This window comes from Hippopotamus amphibius, chromosome 12 (genome assembly GCF_030028045.1).
Source record: "Hippopotamus amphibius kiboko isolate mHipAmp2 chromosome 12, mHipAmp2.hap2, whole genome shotgun sequence".
NCBI classification, from domain to species: Eukaryota; Metazoa; Chordata; class Mammalia; order Artiodactyla; family Hippopotamidae; genus Hippopotamus; species Hippopotamus amphibius.
In genome coordinates this window covers 13,052,027-13,066,458 of record NC_080197.1, presented here as the reverse complement: position 1 = coordinate 13,066,458, position 14,432 = coordinate 13,052,027, and the positions used below count along the sequence as shown (strand labels likewise).

The 14,432-nt window shown below is 54.5% G+C and overlaps 1 protein-coding gene across 6 annotated transcripts in view; it reads right to left on the bottom strand.

The window, feature by feature from the left end:
* The window catches only part of SULF2 (sulfatase 2), a 149,615-nt gene that overhangs the window by 33,414 nt on the left and 101,769 nt on the right, over positions 1 to 14,432 (bottom strand). For all 6 annotated transcript variants that reach the window (XM_057703030.1, XM_057703029.1, XM_057703031.1 and 3 more), the window contains 6 exons: positions 9,833 to 9,983; positions 8,462 to 8,637; positions 4,732 to 4,860; positions 3,265 to 3,321; positions 2,624 to 2,753; positions 1,198 to 1,390 (listed from right to left, as the gene is read on the bottom strand). In XM_057703030.1, the coding sequence (XP_057559013.1) occupies positions 1,198 to 1,390; positions 2,624 to 2,753; positions 3,265 to 3,321; positions 4,732 to 4,860; positions 8,462 to 8,637; positions 9,833 to 9,983 (836 nt within the window). The remainder of the gene's footprint in view (positions 1 to 1,197; positions 1,391 to 2,623; positions 2,754 to 3,264; positions 3,322 to 4,731; positions 4,861 to 8,461; positions 8,638 to 9,832; positions 9,984 to 14,432) is intronic.

Sequence of the window (14,432 nt, the reverse complement as noted above, 5' to 3'; positions counted from 1 at the left end):
CAGTGTGACAGCTGAGTCTTTCAGCCAGGTCGAGAGGACGTCCCCCCTCCCCTCCTCTGCTCACTGGTTTTCTAACTTTCTGTCCTTCTTCAGCCCCTGCTGGGGGGAGGTGAGGAGGCCAAGCCAGCTTCTCCAGTTGGGATGGAGGGGCTCTTCCCCCCTGCAAAGTACAGTTGACCCTTGAACAACGTGGGGTTCATCTGTGTATAACCTACAGTCAGCCCACTGTATCCATGGTTTCTCTGCATCTGTGGGTTCAACCAACTACAGGCTGTGAAGAACTATAGTTTTTAACTATTAAAGAATATCTGCGAGCAAGCGGACCCATGGAGTTCAAAGATCAACTGTACAGTTGATTCCCATTATTCACAGTGGTTCTGTTCTACAGCATCACTTTGACGCTGAACTAGCAGGTATGGAACCACTGCTCCCGGGGGGAAAACCGGGTTAGATTCCTGCGAGCCTGGGGTCACAACATGCTCATTTACCATCAATACAGAACCTTACTGCATGTGTGTCTCTGTCATGTCTGTTTAAAGACACCCGATTTAATGCACATGTTCATTCACCGACATTGAACTCACGGCAGCAGCACCAAGACTGAACGAAGCTTATCTCACCCACGTGTTCCCCCCGGTAAAGCTCATCACAGTCGCCCTGGGCTTGGGGACCAGACACAGGATGTCAGCGCCATCTTGGGGCCATTTTAGATAGTGCAATCACCGCAAAAAGGTATGAAATGCCACAAACATGACACTAAGTAGACGTGAGGGCTGAAAGGAGAAAGCAGAGCATTGTCTTGGCTCGACCTTGGCTGGGAGCCTGCATGCTGGGCGACTCGAAATTTTGTGCCACTTTGCAAGTGCCCCCGTCCAGTGCCTGCAGCGCAGCTGGAGGGATTCTTTGAAAAAACAAATCTGATCCTGGCTTCTCTGCTCAAAACCCTCTGGGGGCTTCCAGTCTCAGAGGGGCCCCGCCACGTGGCCTGGGGCTGTATCCCTCTCTCCTCACTTTCTCTTATGCTCCTGCTTTTCTCAGCTCCTGACACACTGCCTGCTTATCTTTCTTCTTTATTACTCTCTGCCCCCTTGGGAGGGGTGGATCGTGAGGGGTGAGACGTGGATTTGTTTGAATAAACAACTGGGGCTGCCTAGGTGCCGCCCCCCCCCCCCCCCACCCCCATCCTGTCCCACTTACTCTTCTTGAAGAGCTTCTTGCGGCGTCCGGCCAGGCTGAGCTGCTCATCTCCGCTGTCACAGACACAGGCCTCGCTGCCCTGCGCGTAGTACTTGGGGACCAGGTTGGAGAGGGCCCTGCCCCCGGGCCGTGCGGGGCCCTTGCACTTGTGCAGCTTCAGCTTCCCCGAGGCGTCCTCTACGCACTGCCACTTCTGCAAGACACGCCGGGGCCTCAGCCTGCCGGGCCTGGGCCCGCCTGCTCAGCCGTTGCCCCAAACTGGCCACTGTCCCCCCCTGTTCCCGTCCACCCCGGAAACTTCCCTCTCGCGGCCCTGGCTGGACACGGGCTCACATGGGCTGCATGCCTGGAACTAGCTGCTCCGTGATGGGTGGACATCTGTCCACGGTGGGAGGAGCACAGAAATGGTACCCAGGGTGATGCGCTGTGGCTGAGTGTGAGTCCAGTCGCGGGGAGGCCCCGCTAAGAGAAGGACCAGGGCCGGAGGGCGTGGTTCGTGCGCAGGGAGGGGCCTTCCCAGAAGGCGCAGCATGAGACGGGCAGCGGCGCTGGGGGTGGGGGTGGGAGCAGGGAGGGCCTTGGCAGCCTTGGTCTATTAATGAGGAACGGCACGTGGAGGCCCTGGTTTTACTTATTGCTGCTGCTGAAATGGGCACGTGTCTCCAGGCCTGAGCCGCTGTGGATGAACTCAAAGTCCCAGTTCACAGACCGAGGGGGGGAAGCACCTCCGGTCCCCCCGGGCCAGGCCAGGCCACCCCCTGCCTGCCCTCCTTGCTCATAGGCCCTCCTCTCGCCCTGAGCCTTGCCTCCTGCTTGAGTCCCTCTTTACAAGGCCTTGCCCCCACCCCTCCCCTCTCCTCTCCAGAGCCCACCTTGGCCTCCCAGGTCTCAGAAAATCCTAGTTCAGACTCTCCCAAACGTGTCACAGTTTCTGCTTCTCTAAATACTATTTGGATCATAAATTGCCTTGATAGGTCTCTTGAAATCAATTCACTCTTTAAAACTTAAACTTCTTTACTTAAAAAGGTAATTTCCTATTATTCCTATATATGTGGAAAACCAGCCACAATGATGATCTGGGAGAGTGAATAGAATGGAAATAGTTATTTAACTGCATACATATTGTGCAGAGGCCAGCTGTGTCTTTGTTAAAGACGGCAAGAGTCACAGAGCAGCTGAAGACACACGTGCGCCCACAGGAGACTTTTCCTCTGGTGTGAGCAGGAGTGGAAGGGCTTTCTGAGTGTTGCCTGTACCACCTGGCATCACCCTGCATCTCACACATCAGCAGGGGCACTGGCCCTGCTGGTCTAAAGGCTGAGGAGCAGGCCTGCCACGGTTTGTTTGGAGGGGTGGCCATCGGGAGGAAAGGAGGGACGGGAGGGGTACCGTCCCCAGCCCCAGGGCACCGGTCGAGCATCCTCACCTGCCCCAGCTGCTCACACGCGGTCTGGTACTCGGCCCGCTGACACAGGTCTTTCACGCGCTGGTACTTGGGCAGGAAGTTCTCCTCCTGGGCATCCACCTTGTCACTGTCCCTCTTGTGGAGCAGTTTGCTGTGGGGAAGAGAGTAGAAGTAGGCCTGGCCCCTCCCGCTCTGGAGGAGCGCGTGGCCCCACTCAGCTCTGGTATAGGGTCACCACAGAGGATGCAGGTCCAGCCGGGCCACATCTTCTGATTGTCAGCAGACTTAAGAAATGGGGATTTTATAAGAATCCTCCCAAATTACATGAGTTGGCAATAAATTAAAAAGCACGTAAGATATTGTATAGGCAGGACAATACATGTCTGAAGAGTACAGGTGGTCTCCAGATGCAAATTCCATACCAACCATAGGAACATCGCATGGGTTTCCCTGTGGATAGGGGGCTGTGGACACAGACTCCCAGCCCCTGGTGGAAGGTAGCATAATAGCATTGGGGTCCCTCCTGCCCTCGACAGTAAGATCTTCAACATCACCGGTGCAGGTGGGGCTGCCAGGCCCTTCCTGGGACAGGGCAGGTGGGGGTTGCTTGGGTGCCGCTGTTCCAATGCCCTGAGGCGGCACCTCCAGGCTCTGGCACTCACCCTCTCTCCACCAGGAAGGAGTCCCGCCAGACCCTCATCTTCTTTTTCAAGTGAAACCTGGGGGAAAAAAAGCACACTTCCGCCTTCTCATCAATGTGGGGGGGTGGTGTGTTCCCTCCATCCTCCCAGAAAGCAGGGATGGTGCTCGGGGCCAGCCTTGATTCACCATCAGCACAGACCCTGGGGGCAGTCAGGGTGAGTGGGGGATGCTCACGCCCCCAGGGCAGAGCTGCGTTTCCCCAGAGACTTGGGTCTGAAGGTACATGGGGCAGAAAGGGCCCAGATCAAAGTCTCTCTAAGTCACACACAGTCGTGTGTGTACATCTCCACGCCTCCGGGAAGTCCAACAGTCCCCCAGTGCTGGAAGAGATCACTTCCTCTTTAGTTCAGCACCAGATGAAATGGTTTGTCCTGACTTCAGGTTAATTACGTTTTTTTTTTTTTTTCCCTTTGATCCTTTGTAGTTGGATTTGTGCAATTTACGTGTGCATTTCATGTAGTTTCACTTTACCATTTCCATTTCCCAGATGGGGCCTCAGGCTGAGAGAGGAAGCTTCTGTCCTAGACCTGACTCCCCTGTGTCCTGGCTCCCAACCCAGTGCCCCCACCCCCCAAAACAGGCCCATTTTGTACCCTGACAGCTCAGGAAACCTCCTAGTCAGAGGGAGGAGGCCCCTACAGAACACTAAGACGTGGAAAGACAGTGCCCACCAGGGTTGGACCCCCTGAGCTGCAGAAGGTACAAACGAGGTTGCATCACTGCTGTGGGGCTGTTAACTTGGTGGGCAGTTACACTGGTGGCCACTAGATGTCGCTGCTGCCATGCCAGCGACTGTGTCCTTCTCCTTTACCGTCCCCGCCAGACTCGGCTCACCTTCCCACCTATTTTTTGCTACCAGCACTATTCTTTTTTCTGCCTCCAGGACACCTAGGAATATGTTCCCATCACACCATCGCCATTATAGCCATAGAATGTGGTACTTAAGAGTGCAGCCTCTAGCCTAGAGTCTGATTGTCCGGAGTCGGGTCTAGACCTGCCAAAAGACCTCTGACAAGTCACTTGACCTCTCTGGATTCAATTTCCAAATTGGTAAGATGGGATCATAATAACACCCACCTCTCTGGGTTACTGATAAAATCCCCTGCAAAGCACTCAGAACAAGGCCTGGCATACAGTAAGTGCTTAGTTATTGTTAACTCCCATTGCTGTGGCTATTGTTTCACGTTTCACACAATTTTAGCTCTGGAGGGTCCTCAACTGGTCCCCATGGCCATATTCTAGCAGGGAAGGTGGACTCAGAGAGAGAGCTTCCTTCTCTCCCACAGCAGGTAAGTGGTCGGGATGTGGGGCCCTAGAACCCCAGCTCCTGACCTTGGAGATACCCCGCCCCCAGACCCACACGGCTTGGCCACGAGTTCATGCAGTTCAGGATGCCTGGTGCCCTGGCACCCACCCTGCCCCCTCACCGATTCGCTGGCCGCTCTGTGTCCAGCAGCTTGAGGATGGATTTCCCGTCCATATCTGAGGGGATGTCCAGCCCTGCAATGTCCAGGATGGTGGGGGCCAGGTCGATGTTGAGGACGATGTGGGGATTCCTGAGGGAGGCGGAGAGAGCAGGACTCGGTCACCTGGGCAGAGGTGACCCAGCCTGTCTCAAGAGAGGAAGGGCTGGAGGGCTGGAGGTCGCCAGAGGCTGATGCCCTGGAGGTGGGAGAGCTGCCATCAGTGGGGTCACTCCCCTGCACCTCAGCCTTCAAAGCTCCCCTCTGGGCCCCCAATTCAGCTGAACCCCACCCCTCACCTTCTGTGCCCTCCACACCACCACGGGGGGCTGTGACTCACAGGCCCCACCTGGCTTCTACGTGTCTGTTTCTTCTGCTGGGAATGCCTGCCTGCCCACACTCCCTGAACAAAGGACACCCTCCTTTGAGACACAGCCCAAACCCTGGACCTGCCCCTGGACCCTCCTCAGAGCCTCTGATGCAAATACTGGCCCCCTTGCTGTTCCTAGAAGGCCGAGCACAGTCCGGCCTCAGGGCCTCTGCCCTGGTGTCCCCTCTGCCTGAGTGTCCCTCCTCCAGACCCCAGTGAGCACCTTCACTCGATGATTACCGATTGGCCCCGAGATCCCCACACTCTGGAGTTCACACCCTCCTGTGATCCCTTCCCCGTGAGGGTGGGCCAAACCGACAGAACATGGCAAATGTGATGGCATGTCAGACCTTGGTGATGTGGCGTGACATACGACTCTGTCTTGTTAGCTGTCCCTCCATTTCTTTTTCTCCCTGGTTGTGTTTGAAGAAGCAAGCTGCCACAAATTCACCCCCAGCAAGGACACCTGGTGAATACTCGGCGAGGCAGGCTGTGTGAGTTCAAGTCCTCTATTTGCACTTGAACGGCCCCATGAGCAAGGAAACGGGTCCTTCCCCAGTTGAGCCTCCGGATGAGACAGTAGCCCTGGCTGATGCCTTGATTTCAGCCTAAGCAGAGGACCAAGCGAAGCTGGGCCTAGACTTCTGAGCCCCAGAAACTCTGAGATAATACATGTGTGTTGCTTTCAGATGCTAAGTTTCTAGTAATTTGTTACACAGCACAGATTACTGATACAAGGCCCTTCCTGAGGACCCTATTTAGAACTGCACCCCTCCCCATGCTCTGCCCCTTCTTTGCTCTGTCTTGCTCCTGAAGCCTTGTCACCCTCCCATTTCACTATATATTTTACTCATTTATCTGGTTGATTGTCTACTGCCCAATTAGAATCTAATCGGAAGGCAGACACTCTTGTCTATCTTGTCCACTTCTGTATCTATAGTGCTTTTACACTTAGAGCACACAGCAGGTGCTCAATAACTGTTAGGTAAGTGAATTTTGTCAGTTATCTCTACCATGTGTCTGTCTCTTTTCCTGTGTTCTGTTTCTGCTTGGGGTGTTCTGACTTCCAGGCTGTGCTCAGCACAGGGCCCACACCTGTTGGATGGGGGTGGTGCAGTGCCCTCCCTGCCCCCACCCAGTTCCCTGGGGCTTCGGGGCAGGGCCTGGGTCTGAGGGTTTCTGATGTCTTTCACCTCTTCCCTCTCCCTAGCCCAGCACCTTGTGAACACTGGACAGGTAGCCAGGTGTGCTGTGGGGATTGTGGGAGTGAAGCTGGGGAAGGTGGGTGAAGCTGTGTGGGTGGAGGGCTTGAAGCTAGCGAGAGGCGTGACCACTTCATCAGGCAAGAAGAGGGGGCTGGAAAAGACCACTGGGTGAGGGGGCGCTAGGGTGAATGCTGCCAACCAGCAGCTGGATCGACGTGAGGCTGTCCAGGGGTCTGGCTCCCCTCAGGCTGGGTGGGATGGATAGAACTTTCCCACCCAGCACCCATGCCTTACTTGGTGGGAATAGCCTCTAATTCTGGAGGAAGTGCCAGGTCCCATTCAGATCCCACCACCTGATGCACTCAGCCTGGTCACTCCAGGTTTTCTGTTACCCTGGCCACAGTGATTGGTTCAGGGATGGACATGTGACCCGAGTCAGGCCAGTGAGAGGCAGCCTCAGGGCTTCTGTTCACCGGTTGGTTTCCCAAGCCAGACGGCTTAAAAGTCTGGGGCTGTGGTGACCCTGCCACCACAAGAGAAAAGCTAGCCTGAGAATGAAGCCAATTCAGAGGAAGCAGGACTGAGAGATGGAAAATGAGAGCTTCCTGTTGTCACTGTGTGACTGCTGGATCCAGCCATGCCTGAAGCCAGAGCTAACCTCGGACTTCCCAGTTACTTCAGTGACTGCATTCCTTATATCTTATTTTATTTGCCTTGTTCATTTTGAGAGTCATTTCTGCTCACAACCCAAGGAGTTCTGGCTAACCGCCCCAAATTTGACATTAGCACTCTGAGGTTTTGGGTCCTGAGAACCAGATCACAGAGTCTGAGGCTGACCAATGCAATCAAAGATGCTGGATTATAGTTCTGTCCACCTTCTCTTTTCGAAAGCAAATAATCCCAATGACTTTAATGGTCATATAATCTTACCTAATAAGGAAAAACATTCACAAATATCAGAAACCCAGTTTTGAGACGAATTCCAGCTCCTTATGTTCTGTGCCGTGTAACCTCGGGCAAGTTAATCTGTGTCTCCACTTCTCTGCGTTTAAAACAGGGATAATACTAGCATCTACTTTATAGGGTTGTTGTCATGCTTAAGTGAATTACCTGGATATAAAGTGCTTAGACCAAAGCTTGAAGAATAAGCACTATAGTAGCACAGCTATTATCATAATAGCTATTACCATAGGCGGGGACCCTGAAATCCAGACAGGGAGGGATTTGATGCGGTTGGCAGTGGAAGAGCGATGAGGCTGCACGAGAGCTCACACCGCCTGCCCTCTGGAATTTCCACCAAACATCCCAGGCGGTGGGAACATCTTGGTCCCAAGACAGCACCGCCAACGCCCTTTCGGGAGGAATTCTGCAGCGAGCCAAGTGAGTGCCTCTCTGTGTTCTCGGCTCGGATGGAAGTGAGAGCCGATGAGTACCTGAACAGTGATTTATCTGCGTTTCAAAACACCATTCCAGTTGGTCTCTATAACATCCCAGCTGATCTGAGGAGGCTGCCGCTATGATTACTGGCCTTTCTACCCTTCCCTGCCCCAGACATGGCATTTTTGCTGCCAGAAGGTGTCATTTCAAAGGCTAAACCAAGGGCGATGCTGGCCGAGGGCCCACGTGGTCCTCGGGGAAGAATGGGGGCGGGGGAGGCTATTTCCCTTAGCACTGTGGCCGAGCTGGCTCAGCTGATCTCAGGGGATAACGCCGCCAGGGCCAAGGTGGCCAGGCTCCTCCCTGACGACCACCAGACCCACAGATTGCTCCGACCAGACAGAAGTGGAAGTGGCATCTCCACGTGCTGGTGGTGATACACACACAGTCCCACTCCCTGATTCCCTGGCACAGTGCCCACCACGAACAATCTGTTTTCACAGGTGCTAACAGCTCCTGGCCTCTCCTCCCCCAACAAAGGGGTATGCAATCCACCCCGGGGGGCATCATCACTGTTTCGCCTGGCACCGAGGTCCACCTGCCGAATTGTGTGCCACCCAGGGAAGTGGCTCAAGGCTGCCCGCTGAGCCACCTGCTGCTTACCCATCCAGGTACCAGCGGAGCCTGGAGGCCTCCCTGGGACTCTGAGGTGCTGCGGGGTGCGGGGGGGTGATGCACTTACAGTGAGCCGGCCTCCACGTTGGGGCCCCTCACGTAGAACGGGACCCTGATGTCGAACTCGTACGGCATGGACTTCCCCTTCACCAGGCCGAACTGGCCGATGTGGTAGCCGTGGTCGGCAGTGTACACGATGTACGTGTTGTCCAGCTCGCCTGTCTCCACCAGCATGTTGTAAATCTGAAATGTAGGCGAGGTGGTGAGGATGCGGGGAGGGGAGGCAGGCAGTGCGCCCAGCCTGCTGTTCCCCAATGTGACAATGTCCTGGGGTCTCAGGCCCCGGCCCTCACCTGCTTCGGGTCTTTGCTCAACTGTCCCCTGGGGCTGACCCAGGAATCACTGTAGCCTCCCCACCTCCTGTCCCTTCGGGTCTGCCTTTACTTTTCTTCCCAGCGCTTCTCACCTCTCCCTTCTACTTATTGGTGGAATGTACACTCCATCAGGGCGGGGATGTCTGTCATCTTGTTCCCTGCCGTGTCCCGTGTGTGCTGGTGCTCAGTAGATGCTGTTGGATGAATGAGTGAGTGAGTGAATGACTGAATGACTGGCCTGGGACCGGAGTCTGTGCTCTACAACAGTGTCGTCCAAAAGTGCTCTCCACGATGCCGGCAATCTTAACACCTGTGGCATCAGCTACGCACGGCTATTCAGCACTTCAACTGTGGCCAGTGCAGCTGGGGAACTAAATGTTAAATTTTATTGTACTTTACTGAATTTAAATAGTCATGGATAAATTTAAATATATATATCCATGCAACAGAATATTTTTCAGCGATAAAAAAAAAAAATGAAGCACTGACACTTGCTTCCATCTGGATGAACCTTGAAGTCATCATACTAAGTGAAAGAAGCCAGATACAAAAAACCACATATTGTAGGATTCCCTTTATATGAAAGGTCCAAAATACGCAAATCCACAGAGACCCGAAGTAGAAGAGCGGTTGCCTAAGGCAGAGGGGTGAGGGGAGTTTGGGGGTGATGGCTAAAGGCTGCGGGGTTTCTGTTTGCGGTGATGAAACTGTTCTAAAATCGACGGTGGTGATGATCGTGCAACCCTGCAAATAGACGAAAACCACTGAAATGTACACTTGAATTGGGTGAGCTGTGTGGTATGTGAATTACATCTCCATAAAACTGTTAGAAAGTGTACGGAGCTATACGTGGCTACTGCCGTGAACAGACCAGAGCTGGAACACAAGTTCCCCGAGGGCAGGGGTTTCGTCTGGATCACGACAGCGCCTTTTCCTTCTGCCTGTTTCCACTCCTCTCCAGCTGATAATGCTGGGGGTTGGGAGGTGGTGAGGGAAGGCCAGGGAGGCTGCAGGCCTGGTGTGGCCGCGGGGCTGGGAGGATGCTCGGGAGGAGGGCAGCCTACCGTCTCCATGGAGTCGTCCACGGACAGGAGGGTCTGCAGGCGCTTGCGCTGTAGCATGTTGGTGAACTGCATGTGGATGGGCTTCATGGGGCCCGTGTAGCGCATGATCCAGTGCTTGTCGGGGTTGGGCGCGTAGTTGTAGCTTGGGGTGCTGGCAGGCAGACGTGCAGAGAGGTCAGGTGAGGCTGGGGGTGCCTGGGCGCTGCCCCCCAGACCCCCCCACACCTGGGGGAGCAGCCACCCTGAAGCCCAGGGTGAAACCTCTCCCATCCGGACGCCGCTGCGCTGGGGGCTCTGCTCTAGGTTAGGTCAGCATCGCTCTTAGGGTGGGGCGTGCACGTGGGAAGAGCGGGGGACACAGTGACAGAGGACCTGGAGCCCCAAGGGGAGAACGTCCCTCCCATTTCGGCCCTGTCAGCACGCCCATCACATCAAGGCCAAAGGCTCAGTCTGTGCTCGGGTCTCCTCAGCACCTCTCTAGAATCTGTTCGTCTCCCTTCCGAAAGGAGAGAGGCTCCAGCTCGGACCCCTCCGAGGGCACAGCACCCAGTTCTAATTGAATAGCATTGCACTTATTTTTCAGTTACCTCGGGTGAATGGCAACTGAGAGTTAATCGTGGTTAATTAAGGTGGGACTACAGAATTTCCTTTTGCAATCGATTTTGGTTAAAGAAAAGGAAGCTGGTTAAAAAGTTAGGTTCATAATAGGCAAAACTGTGTGATGGCGCCTGAATGAGTCCATGTGGGACACGCCACATTCTATGACTTCGTTGGCACAATGACTCTTCCTGTGTGGTTTCCTCTCCCATTTACAAAAGAGGAAACAGAGGCTCAGAGTAGTTGGGAGACCTGCCCACGCTCTGAGTGGACGGTGGAGCCGCGGGCCTCTGGGACTTCTGCTGGGGGGTCAGCTGTGAGGCCTAATGGCAGACGAACCCATACATGATAATCTTTGACCACAAATGAGCACTGACCGTGCGCTGGGCACACCTGAAGGGTTTGCCTGTATTAGCTCATTTAATACAGAATGGTCCTAGGAACTGGTGCTACTTTTATTCTCCTCGTGTGAGAAATGGGGACACGGAGGCCCAGTGAGGGGACGAACTTGCCAAAGGCAGGGCTGGGGCCTGAGCTCCAGGAGTGGGAAACCCCACAAGACACGGGCATCCCTCGTTCTGGGTCTGAGGATACTTGAGGGTCAGGCTCCTGTCAGATCTTAACCCCCAGCCCCCACCCCCCGGCAAAGCTGCAAAGAGAGGCTGAGTTTCCACTGCTCGAAGACGAAAAGCTTTTCAAGATGCCTAATAAGGGGGCAAGGGCTGCAGGGCGTGGGGGAGCGTATAAGGGCCCCAAACTCCCTTCCTTCATCAGGACCTCAGCCCAACCCCCGCCCCCCCCTCCCAATTTCAGAATGTTCCCAGGGTAGAAGGAAGGACACTGCAGCTTGTGGTGGCCTGATAGTTATGGAGACCGTTGCTATGTAGAGTGAGGGTGAGTCACAAGATTCCTTCTGGACTTTGCTTTGAGTTTCTGGCTGGTCTCCTGCTGCTAAATCCAACCCGGGCCCATGGCCTCCTTTGATTATGAGAAACGCTACTCTCTCCTGTGGGCCGGCCTAGGGCCCGACCCGTGTGTAGAACATTCCCAGGAGCAAGCCCACCTCCCCTCTCCGCCCTCCCCCACTGAGGAACCAGAGCGGGGCTGCTGGGGGCTGGCGCTGCACAAAGAGATGCCCTCGGGGCTGTTTGGTGGTTTGGGAAAACTGTTCCCGTGGTCCCAGGGGCCCGGATTCAGGATGTAATTTTGAGCAATAATTTCTGAATCTATTAGATTCTACTGGGCTGGTGTCTGCCCTTGAGAACAGTGAGGGGTGAGTCTGTCAAGAGTCTGGGTTCTGAGGCCCATTCTCTGGAGGTGTCTCTTGGAGCAGGATCTGGTGGCCAGCAGGCTGTGGAGCCTGGGGTCCTGCTTGGGGCCAAGGCCAGCTGGCTGGTCCCCTGCTAGAGGCCGGGCTGCCCCTGCTACCCCAGGATGGTGTCACATTTTCACATGAGCCCAGCTGCCTGCCGAACAAAGAGTCGAAACCCTCACCTCCTCAAGAATCCGAGGAATGTCTGCTTGTTCACAACCGGCCTGAAGAAGGATAACAGCCCCTCTTCTGCTGGGGGCCCTTCCGGCCCCTCCCGCTGTGTGTCTGGAGGCCAGGGCGGGAGTCTTGACCTCACCCCCACCTCAAGGATGAGGGCCCAGGCCTGGCTCCCGTGGGTGATAAAAGGAGAGGCCCGTGAACACAGTCAGATGCCGCACTTCAAAGGAAGCGCTGTGGCGGGGTGTGTCTTTTGTCTGTGTGTCTGTGTCCGTGTCTCACTGTGTATGTCTGTGTATGTTTCTGTGTGTATATGTCTGTATGGTTGTACAGTGGCATGTTTGTGTGTTTGTGTGTCTGCATCTGTGTTTATGTTTATGTGTGTCTCTGTGTGTGTGTGTATGTGCTTGTATGTACGTCCGTGCTTATATGTGCATCTGTGTGTCTATATGTGTGTGTCTGTGTATCTGTTATTTGTATATTTGTGTTTTTGTGCCTCTGTGTGTCCTGTGCATCTGTGTCTGTGTGCATCTATTTGTATCTTTGTGTATTTGTGCCTGTATCTGTGTGTGTGTGTGTGTGTGTGTGTGTGTGTCTACATGCATCTGTTTGCATCTGTGTGTGTGTACAGAGCTGCGGAGAGTGCATGGGGCCCTGGGCAGGTGGGGTGGGATGAGCGGCATTTGTCAGAACCCACAAGCCCAGCCCGAGAACATGGCACAAGCTTGATGGGGTGAGAGTCTCTGACAGGAGCCTTGTGATGGAAAGATCTGGAACTCTGACCTGAGCACTCTGTTCCCGCCTCAGCCCCCTGTCATAATTAAACATCCCAGCTGCTGAACTTTCTGGTTTGGGATTTTGCTTTGAAAATGATTATACCTCAGAGATAAGAGAGCCTTCCAAACACACCCCTAATAAGGCACGGGGGTGCTCTGGGTAAGTAATAGCAGGCGTTGCTCATGTTCAATTTCTATAATTTTCATTTCAAAGGGAAAATAAATGAGCAGGTGATGTCAAACAATCTCCTCATGAAACTCCAGGGCTGCTGGGGGGGCGGGGTGCCAGCACCCCTTTTAGAGGAGACTCGGCAGAAGCAAAGCGTACCTGCCCCCACCCCATGGCTCCTCCCTTCGGTGGGGCTGAGCGGGCCGCACGCCCCCTCCCGCAAAAGTGAGCTGCGGGTGGGGCCGGGAGGCTGGCATCTCAGGCAGGAGGCACGGGCCGGGGTGGGGGCAGCCACGGCAGACGTGCAGAGAGGCAGTGCTGCCGTCTGGGGAGCGAGCCGGGTGCTGCGGTCCCTGAAGTGCAGTGCATCATCCTCTGTCAGATCCTCCTCCCCAGAGGCCAGGGGATCAGCGGGTTAACACACCGCCCCTGCCTCATCCTCTCGGAGCCACTCTGGGCGCCGTCAGGGAGCAATCACAGCAAGGGGGCTGAGGAGGGCCATGCACGCTGATTGTAAGGAGAATTAAACAGCCGGACTGTTCAGGCCGACCCCAGGCAGCCCTGTCCTTGTCGCCCCAATGTCACAGCAAAGGCCGCTGAGCATCACTGCTAAGCAGGAGGCGGTCTGAGGCAGAGAAAAGCACAAGAACTTTCCAGAAAGATTTACTAGCCAGCGGGAGGGAGGAGGACTGGAGGGGTGGGCAGAGAGATGGGAGGCAGGAATGGGGACTGGGTTTGAATTCAAGCTCTAAAATTTACCAGCTGGGTGACCTTAGGGAAGTTACCTCTCCTCTCTGTGCCTCAGTTTTCTCATTGGTAAAATGGGAATACCAAGTGTGACAGGCAGCCCCCAAGAGAGTCCTCAATGGCCCCCCTGTCCTGGTAATCACACACTTGTGTAGCCCCTCTCCCACCATAGGACCACTGGCCCGTGTGACCCACAGGATACAGCAGAGATGGTGCATCACTTCAACATTGGGTTATATAAGACTGCACTGGCCCTGTGGAGAGACCTGCTGGTCCAGGAGCAGCCGTGTGAGTGAGCCCCGGGCAAGCCTCAGGTGGGGGCAGCTCCGGCAGACACCTTTTTTACAATCTCGGGAGACCCTGAGCTAGAACCTTCCAGACAGGCCTCCCCCAGATTCCTGACTTGCAGACACTGTGAGATAATATGTGTTGGTGTTCTAAGCTGCTCGATTTTGGGGTAACTTGTTATGCAGCAAGAGATAACTGATACATCAAGGGTCACTGGGAACATTCAGGGATTCAGTGCAACGTACAGGGCTTAGCACATAGCCTGCTATGGAGTCAATAGCTTATAAAGGCTGTGAATATATTAGCAGTCTGATGAAGCTACAGACCACTTCTCAAAAGAATGTTTTAAAATGTGCAAAATAAAATACACAGGGTTGCAAAGGAAACCTACTATACAGCTATACACCTGAAATGCAGTTCCATCCACAGACCTCTTGCTGGGAGGATGTGGGGTCCCAAGTTAAAAACTCTTGCCGCCTGCATTGGGTTGTTATTACTGAATCTGCATCCCAGTTTCCCCAGAGATCAGCTGTG